The sequence below is a fragment of the Phalacrocorax aristotelis genome, chromosome 3 (genome assembly GCF_949628215.1).
Source record: "Phalacrocorax aristotelis chromosome 3, bGulAri2.1, whole genome shotgun sequence".
Lineage (NCBI taxonomy): Eukaryota > Metazoa > Chordata > Aves > Suliformes > Phalacrocoracidae > Phalacrocorax > Phalacrocorax aristotelis.
The window spans coordinates 14,240,248-14,258,091 of record NC_134278.1 but is presented as its reverse complement, the minus strand read 5'-3'; the positions used below and the strand labels follow the sequence as shown (position 1 = coordinate 14,258,091).

Below are 17,844 nucleotides of genomic sequence, written 5' to 3'. Positions count from 1 at the left end.
TATTTAGGATATTAACAAAATAACACCTAAAGAAAACCAGTTTTACAGTTTACTTATATTTTCAAAAGGCTTTTAACAACATCCCTGACTAGAAACCACTGAAGTTGATCTGCTACTGGAATAAAACCAAAACACACAAACAAAAAAAGTTTATGATCAAATGGTAAAGGTAAAAAGTAGAATTTCTCATGATTTTATATCTGCTTATTTGCTTATATAAATGACATTATGGTTTTGGAGGACTGCCAGCACTGAACAGATAATACTGCACAAAAATGAGCTAGCTTATGTTCATCAAGGACACTGTACAAAAAAACCTACCAATTGACTTAAAAAATCTAGACTAAGTAAATGACCATATGATGGCAAATAAAACATAAAAATGGTAAATCTACCATATTTAAAATATACTAAATTAACCTCATCAAATCAAAACAGGAACCTGAGCTTCACTGACTGAAATTCAAAGACCTCTGGTTAAGGTACAGCTGAAGTCAAGACAGTAATCAAGGTGTTGGGATGCATAAGCATGGACTGTTAATTTCCACAAGGACATTGCATTCACTCCTCCAATTATCTCTCTTCAGGGGGTTTACTGCACATCACAGTAGGCTCTAAGACAGAAGGGAGAATAGTTACAGACATAGGTGTGATTCTGTGATGAGGTAACGTGACTGGAATTGTTTACCTCACCTAAGTAAACAACAGAATAAGGAAAAAAAGTGACGAAGTACATAAAACAGAGCAGGAACTTTGATTTTGTGGATTTTGCTGTCCTACAAAACATGGAACACCAGCACACACCAGAACAGATGAAGAGGTTAAAAAAAATAATATCCTTCTACAAAGTTTCAACATGTTTGGCACTCAGTGCTGTACGGTGTACCAACACCGAGCATTCAGCAAGAGCCACCTAAGGCTGAACCACAGTTCATCCACTGATTTCTTTGCAACGTAATAACAGAACTCTGAATACATCACTAATGAACTCTTAAATTTTCTGAAACTGAGACAGAAGCAGAATATGCAAGGTTTAAACCATTTCCACTTACACCTTCATTATAAAAGGCTTATTACAGAAAGTGAATTATCCCCCATGAATCCACTCCAGAGCACTCTTATCTTCCTCTGAAGCAACTGCTGCTAGCCACAGAATACCGTAGTACCCGGGGCTCACACTCGAACTGTCATGTTCACTCAAGCTATGCTGCTTTTCTTTCCACTTTGTCTTACCCGTTTTACTTGTGTGGTTAATGGAAAATATTTCATTTGCATCTTAAAGTGTTTAATTAATCATACATGCTACAATTTATGTTCCCAGAAAAAATACATTCCACATGTTCTCATAGGGATAAATTGCATCTTCAAGGAACGGAAATTAGTGTTTCAAAATATTAATTAAAACTTAAATTAAATTTCTTAAACTTAATTTTTATGGATTACAAGTAGAGAAACAATGTCTCCAAAAGTATAAACAACATTGTAACAAGTTTACTCAAAGTTGATAGGACCATAAATCTTTCTTCTAATTAAGCATGTTTCACAAATAAAAGATGGCTGAGGATTAAACAGATACAGCTCCTTCTCCTGTATTTTGCCAGATCAAGCTAAACACAGGTCATTGTTACCTGGTAAATTACTTCAGCAAAATGACTTGGGAATTCTTAAATCTCACGCTGCTTTCCAAATACTTAAGTTTAAATGTAGCTGACACAAGCACAGGCAATGGGGAAAAGTTGAAAATCACAGGACACTGAATTTTTCCCTTTCTTTATGAAGTCGTATGGAGGAATACAATGTAAAAAGAGATATAAGTTTTTCATATGCTGCAGGAAGGGGGATAAAAGAGCAATGGAGGCTTGACAGCCATACCCAAGTTCTCAGAAAGTCATTCTGTTAATGTAGACATTACTAAGGTTGCTGAGACACATACAACTTGCATATGGCATACATAAAATGCCTATATAAAGGAAGGGCAAATGGGGGCAGGGGTGTACACAATACAAGTACAAATTAATCTGGCAATTTTTCAAAGCTAAACTTCAGAGGGGAAAAAAAGTACAGATAAAATAAAAAAGGTGCTGAAAGTTACGATCTTAAACTCATACTAGATATCCCTTCCGATTTTCAAAAATGCTTAGCCCTCAGCAGCTCTGTATACCCCAAGATCATGACAAAAAACATAGCATAACAATGTGAGGGGAAAGGCTAAATGAGATTACGTTCCCTAAATTACAAAGCTATTTGCATTTAAGTGGCATGCAAATAGTAATTACATTTTGCATTTGCATAATAATTAAACAATCCTTTTAAGACAAGATGTCTTATAGAAGCTTTACAGTTATTAACCTCTTATCTTAAACTAACCCTTGGTTTACCTACTGAAGCTTTGTTAGCACCGCTGTAGCTTCCTGGGGCAAAACTCTAACTCTAATGACTGTAACTTACCTTGTAACTGGTCACTGAACTGAACGGCTGTGTTAGTGCTGTGAGTCATTACAGACAATATTTTTATATGCTATACGAAAACAAATGGACTTCCCATCTTAGATGGGTAAAGCTAAAATTTGATATGAACATTCTAAACCATGCTCTTCTCACCCCCCACCATTTCTTTTTTAATATATAAAAAAGTCAGTATTTTGACCCAAATTTTTCATGCACCAGTTAACTAGAAAATTACAGAACCTGAAGAGCTCAGATAAAATTCATCAAGGGGATTAAAACAACGCATGCCTCCTCCCTCCAGCAGCGTGGGATGCTACTGGAATGTGAATTAAAGACTCTCAAGCCTTTGAAAAATTAGGACCCTTGAATTCTTAATTTTGTTAACTAATCATTAGAGAACTGGAAATTGCTGTGCTTCTGACTGTTTGATAGGTAGCTGCTTCCATAAAGTACATTTTTAATTTTGTAAGAGCTGGCCTGTTTCCCAGCAGCACGTTGATTTGTGGGACCACTACTTCCAGCACCTAGAGCATAATTAAATATTAAGTCCCTCCTTGATGTATGCAAAGTCTGACTAAGAGGATTAGTAGACACACTGAGGGTGGCTTTCACACATTTACTGGCAATTGAACACTGCAATATCATTAAATTTATCTTTACTCAGTAGAAATCCACATTCATCCTTTACAATATCTGCTGTCCCTTTTTGTACCAAGGATTAGTAAAGGAAAAGAGGGATCCCCTAAAAGCATGTAGAGGTGAGGTGGGTGTAGGTCTCACCTAATGGCCTCAAGTTGGGCCAGGGGAGGTTTCGATTGGATATTAGAAAAAAATTTCTTCACCAAAACGTTTGTCAAGCACTGGCACAGGCTGCCCAGGGAAGTAGCTGAGTCACCATCCCTGGAGGTATTTAAAAGACATGTAGATGTGGTGCTTAGGGACATGGCATAGTGGTAGAGTTGGCAGTGCTAGATTAGTGGTTGGACTTGGTGATCTTAAAGGTCCTTTCCAACCTGAACAGTTCTATGATTCTAAGAAATGTCAAGCAAGAAAGGATAAAACAATCCAGAAGCAAGATAATGAACACATTGTTGAAATATTTACAATTTGAAGTTCATCAACCCCTCCCCCCAAACCCAAAACAATCCTTTAAATAAATACACTAATCTACAAACTAAAAATAGCATTTGATCCACCCACACCCTTCTTTTTTTTTTCCCCCCAATGTAATGAAGGGTTTTACTACTTCACTGGATAAGAAAAGATGACCAAATTAGTAAAGGTGTAGTGATGTTCGAGAAACTGATACCTACAAACAAGGCAGACAGTCTGACATAGCAGTCTGAGTACATGTTTGAAAGATGTAATTCCTGATGTCTTTTTGACCCTGCTTCACCCAGGATTACCCAGCAACCTGATACAAATTTTAAATTGTGCTTCAACATCCCCTTCTGTAGAACAGGGCTGCTTTTGAAGGTCTTTGCACCCGAGGCATTAACTTGCACAAGAAACTTGCTTAATTAATGCTTTGCCAAAAGCTCATACACAAAAATCTCTCTCCACTTTTCATCAATCATGTAACTACAGAATTCTGCAGTGTTCCTGTTTCATTAACATACCATGAAGGACTGTGAAATGTACAGTTTTCAACATGCTATTTTCCCTGTTTATTAATACACAAAATCACCAAACTTAATCATCATATAAGGTCATCACTTGCTTGGGGGGGGGGAGAAAAGAAAAAGAATAAAATAGCCTAAGTAGGAGATTACTTATTTGTTTTCTTGGACATCTGTGAAGAACTCTGAATTTCAATGACTGGTACCTAACAGAGAAACCAGTATGAGTCTTCTGTCTAAATCACACATTAGTTACCTAGCACAAAATATGAAAAACAAAAAAAAAAATTGAAAACAAAGAGTTATCATCTATCACATTTAGCTTGAACTGACATGAAAATTAGAATAATTTTCAAGTATGTTCTAACAGGACTCAACTGGTATGTTTTCCTGCTTGAAACTAGGAGTATTCTAAAAATCCACTTCAGGAAACAGAAACTATTAAGAGATTATATGGAGAGACCTAAACAGGGTGGAAGATCGGACAGACAAGAATCGCATGAGGTTTAACAGCTGTGCTGCACCCAGGACAGCACAGATGATGCCAGCCAGGCTGGGGAGCAGCGCTGCTGAGAGGCCCGTGGCGGTCCTGGTGCGGTATGAGCTACGTGTGAGCCAGCAGCATAGAAGTGCATTCAATTAATTCCTAAAACATCACAAGACAAAAGTAAATGGACACAAGTTTCATGTTGCAAAGTTTTATATATATATATATCTTGATTTAGCAGATTATGGGAGAAAAAAAAAGTGATTTTATCTCATATTTCTTAAACAAGCGTAATGAGTCTTACAAGGTTTCTGTCAAATACAGGCTCTTTTTCTGTCTTCTATAGACATGGATGAAAGCTATTATCTACCTGTAGCTCTATTATTAAAACATACTCTAGTTGAATCTTTTAGACTTGAAATGCTTTTGGATTGGAAAGCAGGCCTCAGGCAACACAAATATTGACAAAGGACTGAACTGAAGATGAAGAATCCAATCACTGACTGACACCTGAAGAGAAGTTGAGGAGTTAATCACTGGTATTATTGTGAATGCAAGAGAAGAAATAATTTCTAAAGAAAGAGATAACATTTTCTTTTTCTTTTATGATTTTTATTGTGATTATTCCCTTGGATGATCTTAGCACAGTGAGCCAAAACCGAGATATTGCTTCTATGCATAAACCCATTTTATATTCATATCAAACAGATTTTTTTGAGAAACTATTAGAAATATTCTATTTTAGTTCCATAAGGTCTTGGCATGGAAGGTAGGCATTTAGAACATGGATGAAAAGTAACTCTGCTTCTGGACAATTCTACATGCAGCAAGTGATACTCAGCTGATTTCAAAACAGCACAAACTTCAAAGACAAGACTACTTCTTCCTGTTAATCCTTTAGTATATTTTGATTGTACTTAGAAATGTAGAACCTCTAAAAGTACGTATGATGATACCAAGCACTTCACCAAAATAAGTCGTGAAATAAAGCAGTTATTAATGAATAACCAACAAGAGCCTTTTTGTTTATGTGGCATTTTTAATATACTACCTGACAAACTTGAGCATTTTCACTCCTGAGAACATTTACTAGATGTTCTTTATTAGTCTTAGATCAACTTTTACATGTACTTAAAGAATGAAAATTAGGCATTTTGTCACCCTTTAATTCAGAAGGAAAGTTGATCAGCTTTAGACTTGAAAACTGGAGCTAGGAGCACTCTCTCTCTCTTAGTGGGAAATGAATACAGCTAAAAGTAACTTCTTTCAGCAATGATTTTACCTTATTTTTTTCCTGACTCCATATTGAAAAAGACTTAAAATTATCAATGTGCAGTTAAAGGTATGAAATGTTTTCCAGCAATTACTGTCCTTCAGTTCTTAGATGCTGCCTCTTAAGGAACAGCAGCACACTAACCATGACTGAATGCACTGCCTACCAATTAAGTCTTTCCATTTGAAAGAGTATACAAGAACTCCAAAGTCAATATTTGATGTGGAGGAAAAATCATTGGTGTTTAATCAAGTTCAGTATTATGCATTCCTGATCCCCAAAAAAAGCTGAGGAGTCCATTAACTTTACATAACTTTGCTGTTCAACGAATCATAATGTATTAGAAACCTGATTTAAAAGGAAGGCAGGATTAGCTTCCATACCAAGAGGATGCATTGCACCCATATATTGCAAAACAACATTTCATCATATAATCCATATATAAAAACGGTCTTATGCTATAATTTATAGCAATCAATACTAATACCTTTGTTTCAGGCCAGCAAGCTCTGAGAACAGCTTGTGTCCTGAAGTACACAAGTAGCTTGCTATCTTCATCACTGAGATGGAAGGATTGCTCCAGAATTTGCAATACTCTGATTCGAGGCTTCACTGCTAAGGAGTCGTCACCACAGAAAGGTCTCAACCACTCCAGAAGGTCGTCTGAAGAAACTACTTTCTCCCTGTAATTAAACAATACTGTGCTAAATAGTCTTTGGTAATCGTAATAAAAGTACTACATGCATTTTCAAAGGTGTTAACACATACATTCAATACATAACAAATACATAATACTGGAAATGAAAGAGCTCACCTCTGTGAGGCTGCAGAGAAACTAGCCCTCGTAAATCACGTGCCTAAAGCTAAGTGGTGGAAGAACTTTTTTTGAACTTCAAATAACCATGTAATACCACAGAAATCCATCTGTACAGTTACATATTCTCCCACGTACTACCCTGACTGCCAGTTGTATCACAATGGTACTAGACTGCAGCACTGGAAAACCCAACCCTTTTTTATGGTGTCTGGTCCTGACTGGTGTCTGTACTTCCAACCCCACCCGACTTTATGGAAAACCAGCTTGACTGCTTGCATTTTAAGTATGACATTTTTGTATCTGATGTTAATTGATGTTGTCCTATATTCTCTTTCTTTTCTTACAAATCCCTTCTTTATGCTCCACATACACAAACTAATTTCTCCTAATTGTAGCTCTAGCCATTTCTTATTTTTTCTGTACCATCTCTAGCAAGCTTGATTATTTTATGTTCTAGTATGACAGTGATTACAGAATGCCCATAATCCCTAGAAAGAAAAAACAAAGAGATGTTAAAAAACCTAAGTTTTGGGGTTTCCTGACTTGGCTTATTAGAAGAACTCTCAATTAAATAATTTGATTCAGAAAGTGAATATTGAGTACATTCTAACGGTGTGAAAACATTTACAGTACACAGATTACTATGAACTCACCAACCAGCTAGCTGTTGCAGACAGAATAATGTTATGTCCCTTAGAGGCTATAAACTAGCATGTAACAAATCAGTAAATACTATTCTGCTATCTTTCAGTAGTATTTTAAAGAGAAGCTATTTTTATACTTTAAAAAAAAAACCAAAAAAACAAAAACCAAAAAAACCCAGAAAATCAAGAAAGTGGTTCCAGGTGGAGTGTGATTTATAACTAATGTTCCCTTATTTTTCTTAACAAGACAGACGGGAAAGTAATATCAGACAGAAAACACTAATTTAACCTGTCTTGCAGCACTGAAATAATAAACATTGACAGCTTAGGATTTCATATTACAAGGATTTCAATTTTACTTAGGCTTTATATTGTGTGAATGATGCTGTTAGCTCAGAACTTCAGCTAAATTAGACGTGCCTCTGTCGAACAGGTGGCAAACTGTAAATTAAAAGTTTGAGAATTAAGAGGACCTGATGGAATATTTCAAGAGTTTTGCAGAGCTCACACCTAACATTTATATATGTTTTCCTGAGGGAAAGATTTATATTTTGTAAACTGAATAGTTGAGGTTTAAGGAGATAAATAAGAACAAGTATTTGAATGAATGTAAACTATCTCCTGTAATGACAATTATTTTCACTCCAGATAATTGTTTCAGCAGTGAAACATTAAGTATACAAATAAAAGACTGCAGAAAGTGCCTCTCAGAATGAAATAGTACTGACTCTCCCATTCTACCTTATAATATTGTAAATGAGATTTACTGTAGGTTTTCACATCAGTTCAGTCTATTTTAGTATCCAGTATTTAACTAATGTAGTGTCAGTGGAAAAGCCTCCACACAATAGCGTAATTGGTTTTGCTGGCTACCAGAGAGAGCATGGGGGTTTATTATCATCATCATGCATGAGTTCTTAGTTTGTACATCTGGAGAGAAAACTGTTTGGGTTTGTTTTGTTTTTTTTTTTTCTTGGTATTTACTAGAAATGCAACGAAAAATGTCAGTGAGGCATAGACCATTATGTGACCTGAAATAAGGACATCGCCAAAAGAGGAGGGAAAAAAAATGTGGTGCAGCATTATACATCATTTGTGAAATTGTTTCTGCACTATACCCTACAAATATTGACAAATTTAGATGTTTGAATTTAGATATCTAAGAGTCATTATTATTTGTAATTTATCTACTAAACTGAATCTAAAGCAGTGCAGTAGTCCTGGGGATATGCAATCTGCAGTAGTCACAGCAGAAAAAAAACGTTTTCTCAAATCACCATAATACATAGTTATCTAAATTTTCAGTTCAGTGACTTGCTTTCTTCCAAATGATCAAGTAAAGGCTTCTATCAGGACTCAGATTTTGAACCTGATAAATGACAGCCTGTTCCAAAATAAAGTCTTAGAAAATTAAGTGCAAACCTATTATATATATACACATATATCCATGAAGAAAAATCATCCGTATTCAGCATCATGCCTACAATGCTTTCCTGAGAAGTATCTTGCAAAGTCTTAAACAAAGAATCCATACAGTAAGTTCCTACCCTTTCTCAACACTTGCATGCACTGCAGAAACAATGCCTTCCAGGATTCCAAGTGGATCTTTCTCTGATGTAGATGAGTCACCATTTCCACTGTTAAGGGAAGACATAAAATCACCATAAAAAATAGTCCTTAATATAATATCTAATTCTATCCACTGTAGGCTTTACATGAATTGTTCAATAATATAACAATTTTCTACTTTCCCTGCTTAACTGGTACCTTTATTTTTATGTCAAAGTAATGGGAGGAGCAACATGAAAACGGCAGGAAAAAGAAATACTAAAATACTTAAGTGAAACTTGAAAGAAAAAGAGTAGTTAAAATTTAGCACTTCTGAACACAGATTAGGTCAGCAAAATATCCACATGTAATCTCATTACCTTAAAGATCTCATCAATATCAACTAAATAAATTAACAGTTACCAATAATATCACCATCTTTTGTTTTCAAATATCATCTTGCAGTATCAGGACTGGTTTAAACTAACTTGACTGTAACCTGATTCAAAAGAATCCTATCTGCTGATTCAGCAGATTTCTTTTCCCACCCCCTCTGAAATTCATTTTCAGTTGGATCAAGCAGGTAGATGCCTACCAGAAGCAAGAAAATTCAAAAGGAGGGAACACGTGGTCAAGAACTCCATGTGGGAAAGGGGATGATTAAGCTACCCATCAAATGACTTACACTATGTACGTGCAGGAATAGAAAAATGTGAATCATGTTGCCCATCAGACATTCTAGTTACACAATAATGTTCTTCCACAGGTCAAAAGGTAGCAAATATTGGAAAGAAGAATTAAAAAAAATTCAATCATCACTTTGGTAGGAAAAAAAGATGTGACTTGGTGCTAAAAAGACGTGACTTGGTGCTGAAAGAGGGAGCCATTTTGCACTGGTACTCCAATAAAACACACAGCATCTCTTCACGGAAACCACTGCAGTGGCAATGATGCTTGGATGAACTGGAAAAAAACCCAACAGTTTTGCCTCTCAAGAGTTTGTCAATGCTGCATTAAAGAAAGAGAAAGAAAGGCAAGTCGTTCCAAAGTCAGTTTACTAAACATGACTCAAAAACCCAGAGAGAGCGTGTTTTCTCTGCAGTTCAGCAGCATATCAAAGCTCTTCTGCTACTCAGAGTCATCCTCTTCCTAGGTCATCTCTTAATAAGAATGAATACATGTCCAGACTACTGTGACTGTTCTAAAGCCAAAATACACTGCATAGCTGATTATAACGTGTAAAAATAACTGCAGTATTTCACAATTTTTTGTTAAGAGTTATAAGAGTGTTTATAATTTTGTCATTTATTACTTCAGTAAGAAATGTATTGTGTAAAAAAATTATACTATATGGCAGAGACCTGAATTTTTACAACCTTTAATGCCTTCCTGCAGTCCAAACTTTCATCTTTTTGATTTTTATTATCTTAACAGGTGGCCAACACTTCAGTGAACAACACTAGATTTAAAAATAACACATGACACTATTCAGAACAGGTGCAAGAATTTCTGGCATGATGTAATCTTGGTTTACCTTAGTATATACATTTTATATTGCTACACTCATAAGTTTGAAGTAGGAGCAGAAAGCTCGTAATACTGGCCTTTCTCTCAAAAAATACTGTTAGATACGACTATGACAGAAATGCCGTTGTTAATACTAATACTATCATATGGCAGCTAAATAAATGTTACAGGATTGACGTTTAAGTCTACATATTTTCCTCAGCATTTTCTGAATATTTGAAGACAATCAAATTATAATTTATAGTACAGAAATATCCAGGATTTTAGACTCCTGTAGAGAGATAACGTCTGTCTATAAGACAAAATCTTTTTACCAAAAAACACATCAGAAATTTCAGTCTCGGGGGGGAGGGGGAAAAAAAAAAATAATTTTTCACAGAAAAGGAGACACAACAGAACTGAATGGTCTGTTAGGATAGGATTAAAAAAAAAGATTACATTTAGATTACACCAGTACTGCAGAAGTGTGGAAATGATAGAAAGAGCAGCAGTATTAAAGTAATCATTTTGCAGAAGCAGCTACATACATTAGGAGATGGCTTCAAATTTGTTTTAAAATAAAAAAGCTAAGGAAAATTTAAGATATGTTCCCAGACTGAAGATGGATATAAGTCACTTCATTAATGCTCTGTTTACAGGCCAGATTTAAATTTACTGCTGCATGATTATGCTTTTTGTGTGGGTTTTTTTTTTTTTTTTAAGTTTGTAATAAAAAAGACATAAAAAGGGCATTAACATGGCATATCTAAAGAAACCTAGAACACTTATAAAGCTTACAGACTAAGAAGAGAATGATGGCTGTCTGGAGTAGAAAAGAATAGGACAAGAACTACAGAAATTGAGATCTTACTAGCTCTACTTACCTTAAATTATCTTTAGTGTATATTAGCAATTTTCATATCAAAGGAGAATGACCAGCAAACCTTAAATTGAGGGTACCCAAAATCTTGGAGATTGGTTCTGAACAGTTCCAGCACTTGCTCTTCAAAAAACCTTTCACCTCTCTAACGAGCAATGAAAATCTTTAGCTCCTATCACAACTAGGCTCTGAGCACCTCAAAAGACTCTGGATCAAAAGAAACATATACCCAAAAGTTTACGGGCATTTCTGAAAACAGAAAACCACTGTTTCAGACAATACATCTGTGAAGCCAATTCTCACGTACAATAGAGGTATGAACATTTATAGAAAGCTTTGAGTTTGTCATACAGATGGGCACTATTCTACTAAGCAGGAGGAAAGGAGAAAAAAGGTGAAACTAAGCAGTAAGTTACAGTTATCTAGAATAAGAAAATATTTTAGAAAGAAATCTAGAAAGATTGAACACTAGCATTTTTTTAAGTTTATTATTGCCTTTACTGCCCAATGGTTAGAGAAAGTAAAAAGAAATTACAGCTCATGAGACAAATAATCGTGTCAAGTCTCCACAGACTGTTGCCTTGTTCTTTTCTTAATAATTAATGATTAAAAATAAGCAGCTACTAACAGAAACAAATATAATTAATGAAGGATTAGTCTTCCACACAGATTATGTGCTATTTTATGCATGTTTTAAACAACAGAACAGGATTCAATGTTCACCTCAAAACTCCTAGGTATGAGCCTGCTGTAATTATACTGATAAAGGCTTATTTTCTTTTCAGTTCAGCTTCAGGAAGAGTGATGCATATTTAATCAAGTTCCTCAAACACAGTAACGTATAAAAAATGCTTGAAAAGAGAATAGATCAACTTCATATAAATCTTTTAACCTAATTACAGTATTCATTGAAAATACTTGATATTGTCTTATTTACTCACACTTATTTTCCGCGCTCTATTTGTGCTTCCTCTAAATATCAGGAAAATAAGAAAATAATATACTGTTGGTATGATAATTCAAAGCTGGGGAAAAAAGTCATACAGCCAAACCATTGTTTCCATCAGAAATACCATGAAATTATGATATCTAAGTTACGAAATTACTCCTATCTCAAGTGATATGAGAGAGTAAAAAAAATTTTTTTTTTTCCTCTAAGTTAGCTACTCAGCCTAATAAAGCTGGTTTTACCTTCTTCACAAAACACTGGCGATTAACAAGAACTCAAAATTTCACCAAACCCTTCCTGCTCATTGCCTGCTGAATACTTCAAAAATTTCATTAAATGCTATATCCAGCTGGACACCTAAGATAAATGTAGGAGCTGCAAATGATGTCTTCAACAGACAAACTGTCTTCCTTGGCTAACCATCAACGAACATGCCTACAGCATCTTGTCATCACGTGAGTGATCTTAGTCTCATGGTTTTAGCTGGGATAGAGTTAATTTTCTTCACTGCAGCTGGCACAGTACTGTGCTTTGGACGTAGTATGGAAACAATGTAGATAACGCACCGATGTTTTGGTTGTTGCTGGGCAGTGCTTGTACTAGCCAAGGACTTTTCCAGCTTCCCATGCTCTGCCGGGTGCACAAGAAGCCAGGAGGGGAGGGGGCACAGCCAGGACAGCTGATCCAAACTGGCCAAAGGGATATTCCATATCATATGATGTCATGCTCAGGACATTAACTGGGGGGAGTTGGCCAGGGGAAGCAGCAATCGCAGCTTGGGAACTGGCGGCATCTGTCAGCGGGTGGTGAGCGGTTGCATCACTTGTGGGTTGTTTTCTTTTTCCTCTTCCCCTGGGTTTAATTTCTCTCTCTCTCTCTATTTTCCTTTCATTATATTATCAGTAGTATTACCATAATTTTTATCATTACCATTATTACTATTACTACTTTATTTTAATCTGTTCTTATTTTAACCCAGGAGTTTTGCTTTTCTGATTCCCTCCCCCATCCCACTGCGGTGAGGAGAGTGAGCGAGCGGCTGTATGGTGCTCAGTTGCTGACCAGGGCTAAGCCACAACACTTAGGTAATGGTTTAAACTGAATCTTGGTAGTCTGATTAGACTTATCCATCATTACCGATCTTTTGGGCTTTTTTTCAGAAGCTAATGATTTCTACTGAAGAGGTAACTGATTGTTATTTACAGTAGCTGTAGGCTAGTAGGCAAACAAGGAAGCGCCCAATATGTATATCATATGAAGTATGCAGATGTGCTCTGCTGGAGAAATTCTGTAACATACCAATGTAAGACTTTCTACTTTGAATTTTGTGTGCCAGAACTAGAGATTCAAGGGAGATAAAAGTAATTAACAGAACTGGACAATACTGCTCTTGAAATTACAACATAGATACCTAATATTAGGGAATAACTGTATACTATATTTAACAAGATGTCTGTTTCTGAGAAGGTGTGAGTTTTCAAGCCCACGACATTGTACGCTGTTGAAAAATGAAGCCAAAAAGTAACTTAATTAATCTTTCATAAAGGTAATACTTTGTAGAAGGTTCGTCTGCTACAGTCAGTAAACATACTAAGAACAAAAGATATTTTACTGTCCTTGAAGGGGGGTGGTATTTATTAAACTGAAAGGATGCATATTTTCAATCACGGAAGTGGTGGATTGATGCTTAGCTTTCAGGTAAATCACTGACACTACCATAATTTTTCAGATCCATACAGGCCTGTTTCACTTATGGTTACAATACCTTAATTACATACCATGTCACCATAGATACAGAAAATCCAAGTTCAGTGTTATAACCTTACAACTGCTACTTTGAAGGTTAATTGTCAAAGAAGGAATTTTCCAGCATGATCTCTTTCAAAACTATTGTATAAAACAACCACACAGTGTAACACTTCAAAGCTCCAGTGAACAAACCTGAAGAGCTCTCCCTTGAAATGTTACATTTATTGAATAGTAGTTTGTCATTCCAGGTATGCAGGCAAGACTACTTCTTTAATTATAATTTTTGCCCATTAACCCTGAAGTGCAAGCACTGTACCTTAACAGAGGGTGTTACACATGGCAAGCTGAGCTAGAACTGAGCATCAAGCAGTCAAGGAAAAGAGCCTTATTTCACTGAAAGGCTTTTTAAACAGTGTGCTTAGCTTCCCCTCACCTGTGTCCACATCCTCACCATGTCTGTAAACATGTTCATAAGCAGGTATTTTTAGCAGTTCTGTATTCCAAGGGATGACTACATTCTCCCAAATGCCAGACAAACTAAACCAGTTTCAGCCTCATACTTATGAAGAAAAGCCATATCCCTTCTGGGCTGAAAGTCATGAAGTACAGAGGCTGCAGCTAATCAAACAGGCAGGACTTCACTGCGGGACTATCCTCTCCTCCCTTGCCCAAGACGTGACTAGTACTGAAGAAACTCATCAAGACTACAGTAGTTTTAGACTGTTTCACACAAGTGTTGTAACTGTAATTTGGAAGCAAGACTATAAAGAATATAGTAATCTAAAAGATAACTGTATTTAAGTTAATGCAAACTTTGAACTCACTGTTAACAAGATTAAGGTGGTCAGAATCAACTGTACTTCATATTCCTTTGTATCATCCAGGTTTTGCCCAGATCTCGACAGAATTATTCAGAGGTGTGGAAGTATAAACTGCGTGGAGACTAGTTATTTTGCATTTTCTGTTCTCCTCGCCTATTTCTCCATAATTTTAAGATAACAGAAGACTCAGTTTAATGGGGTTGCAAGAACAATTCGGTTACTTGGTTTGTTGTCATGCCATGGAAGAGACAATTGCTGAGGTTTGGAGCTGTGAATCCCAGAAAAAAGATGGAGACAAAGCCTTGCTTCTGGTATAGTGTGTGGGATTTCTCATAGTACGATGGCACTAGCAACAATGACAACACTGAAAGAGTTGAGCAAAACAATCCCCTTTGTCACATTAGAAACCTGTTTCTCTCCAAGAAGTTAGCAGGTCAGGAGGGTTAAGGTATTATTGCTGCTTTTAAGTGTGGTAGGAAGCATAAAGAACTCACACTTGCTGTTTCATTTGGAGGTAAGGTGTGACACAAAGGGAGATAGAAGAAGGGCAAAAACTCTAAGAAGCATTTTTTACAAGAACAAAGAATAAAAATGTATAGCCTATATTTTAACAACAGAAAAACACATTTTTCAAAAACTTGCAAATTAAAAATACCCAAAACCAAACCAACCCAAAAAACAGCTCCCAGAAATACCCCAGGAAGTTATTCCGAGGATGGAAATTGTACTTCTTCCTGTAAGACTAGATGTTGTGGCAACAGCTATTGCTAGGCCTCGACTACCCAGATACCTGCATGAGCTCTTTTTGTACCCACCATTTCCAGCAAACATGCTTTTTGACTCTGTTGAAGAGGGAAGAACTATTTGCAACTGTAAATTTGCCAAAAAATTCACAAGTTCACACACACATAATGGAACAATATTGTAAAGACAGGGTTTTTAACTGAAAAGCACCCCCCAGTGAACAGGATGAGTTCTGTGGCTTGCTTTGTTCAGATTGCCTAGTCTTCCCAAACTCAGGAAAAGAAAACTGTCTTATCTGAATATGAAATTATAGGTAAACAGGAGCATAAGCAATCCAAGAACTCATTTCCTGTTACTGTCCAATTTTCTGCAAAATACAGATATTCAAGGCAAACAAGTTCTCACTACCAAAAAAAAACCCAAAACCAATCAATCAAATCAAACAAAAAACCCAACCCGAAAGAACCAACTGAAAAAAAAAAAAAACAACCCAAAATAACCAGAAGAAAGGATTTTGGGCTTAACTGTGGCAGTGTACTTACCTTAACGTACAAACAATTTTTTTAATAGCACATTGGACAATATCCTTGGGAGAAAGACCTAGATCTCCGACAGCCACTTGCAACAACTGTTGTATCATGTCCAGGGGCTGACCATCTATACACATAGCTACTGCTTGTTCGTGGATTTTCTCTTTCTCCGACCTTGACAAATCATATAAGTAGCCATACTTCTGTAGTGTATCCTGTGAACAGACAATTTTTGAATGCGAATCAGTGTACTCTCTATTTATGGGGATGTATCATTCAGTCTTTCTTTCTACCCAGATTTAACATATTCTATGAAAAAGACTGATGGACTTGAATTTTCAAAAACCAGGTCAAAGACAAAGGTACAAAACATTAATAAAATATGACAGAAGATTGACGTCCATCACTGCTAGTCACAATAACACTCAAAAGAGGCATCTGATCAGTAATCATTACCTGTTTGCTGTTTTTCAAGTAAGTGATAAAACTATGAGTGAGTGTTTCCAGATGAGCAAGAGATTGCTGCAAGTGATTCAGAGTTTCTTCATAAGCAACAGATGGTTTTTCAGCATCTTCCATGGCATTCTCCGAAGTCTTTTTTCTTGATTTTTCAGAAAGATGTTTGACTGCCTTAATAGCCTTCTTAGTCACCTCTATCCTGGCTTCAACTGGCAGCTGAAAAAGATTACTCAATTTTTAATCATTCACCATCTGTAGACTACTATTTGTATTACAGCAGTATCTAGAGGTCAGGTGGCTCCACTGTTGTACAGCACAGCGTAAAACTAACAGTATTTTATGAGAAACAGATATTAGTATTTTATTTAAAAAGGACCACTATTCCGTTACTTTCTTCTGTTGTCCTTCCTTTTATTGATGCTCAATCTGGCTCATTTTAAACCACATGAAACTTCTTTTCACTAATAATATTTATGATTTTTCTAGACTGCCACCTTATCTTTTTTTTTTTTAATTCTACATTAGGAGATGTCTGGGGATCATTTTACAAGATCAACTGAAAATCCCAAATGCTGAAAATTAAAGTTAGTTTTGCCAGGTTTACCTCACTGTTTAAAATATATCCCTAAGACCATAATCATAAGCAAAAAAAACCAGTAGATGATCTACAACTTTTAAATCAATCTATTTAAAGAAAAAGTTATCTAAAACAGCAAAACACTGTTTTGAAAGACCTGTACAAGTAGATGTGTCTAGCCATTAAATTGAAACAAGGAAGTCTGGGCCATTTTTTCCCATTACGCTTCTCATAGAGTTTGAATTTTTAGTGTCATACATACACTGTATCAAGTTTTCCCCTACTCCTCCATCTAGTATGAAAGGGTCGTTCCAGTGCTTCCAGAAACCTAGAGTATGTTGGAAAAGGATATAAAACAGTACATGCCGCAAACTGTTGTGCTTTTAAGTCAGGAAAGACACAGCTTCAACTGTCAGTTCAAAACAAAGTTTGAAATATTATTTTAAAAAATCATGAGTAATTTTTTGTTTATAACTTCAAGGACCATTTTAAGGATGCTTGCAATATACTTTCTAATGGGTGGGGGTCTCCTCCGCCTACAATCACAGCATTGGGTACTTTTAACGTCAACTGTTTTAGTTACTGGAATACTGGACAAAGACATACAGACGATTTTAATTTTCAAGTTGAAATACGCAAGAAAGAAAAAAGTTTGAATCTTTATGACACATTGAGTAGGAAAGAGGCTGAGTTACCACAGAATGAGGAAAATTAAACTTCTATAGCATTCTTCATAAGAAAGTCAAATGGATATTTACATCATGGATTAAATTATCTACTTGTAAAGACACAG

The 17,844-nt window shown here is 35.9% G+C and overlaps 1 protein-coding gene across 1 annotated transcript in view; it reads right to left on the bottom strand.

Annotated features, from left to right (window-relative positions):
- Positions 1 to 17,844, bottom strand: part of NBAS (NBAS subunit of NRZ tethering complex) — a 188,265-nt gene that overhangs the window by 38,372 nt on the left and 132,049 nt on the right. The window contains exons 45-48 of the mRNA XM_075086782.1: positions 16,472 to 16,690; positions 16,028 to 16,230; positions 8,836 to 8,925; positions 6,315 to 6,510 (exon numbers count right to left, since the gene is read on the bottom strand). Coding sequence (XP_074942883.1) covers positions 6,315 to 6,510; positions 8,836 to 8,925; positions 16,028 to 16,230; positions 16,472 to 16,690 — 708 coding nt within the window. The remainder of the gene's footprint in view (positions 1 to 6,314; positions 6,511 to 8,835; positions 8,926 to 16,027; positions 16,231 to 16,471; positions 16,691 to 17,844) is intronic.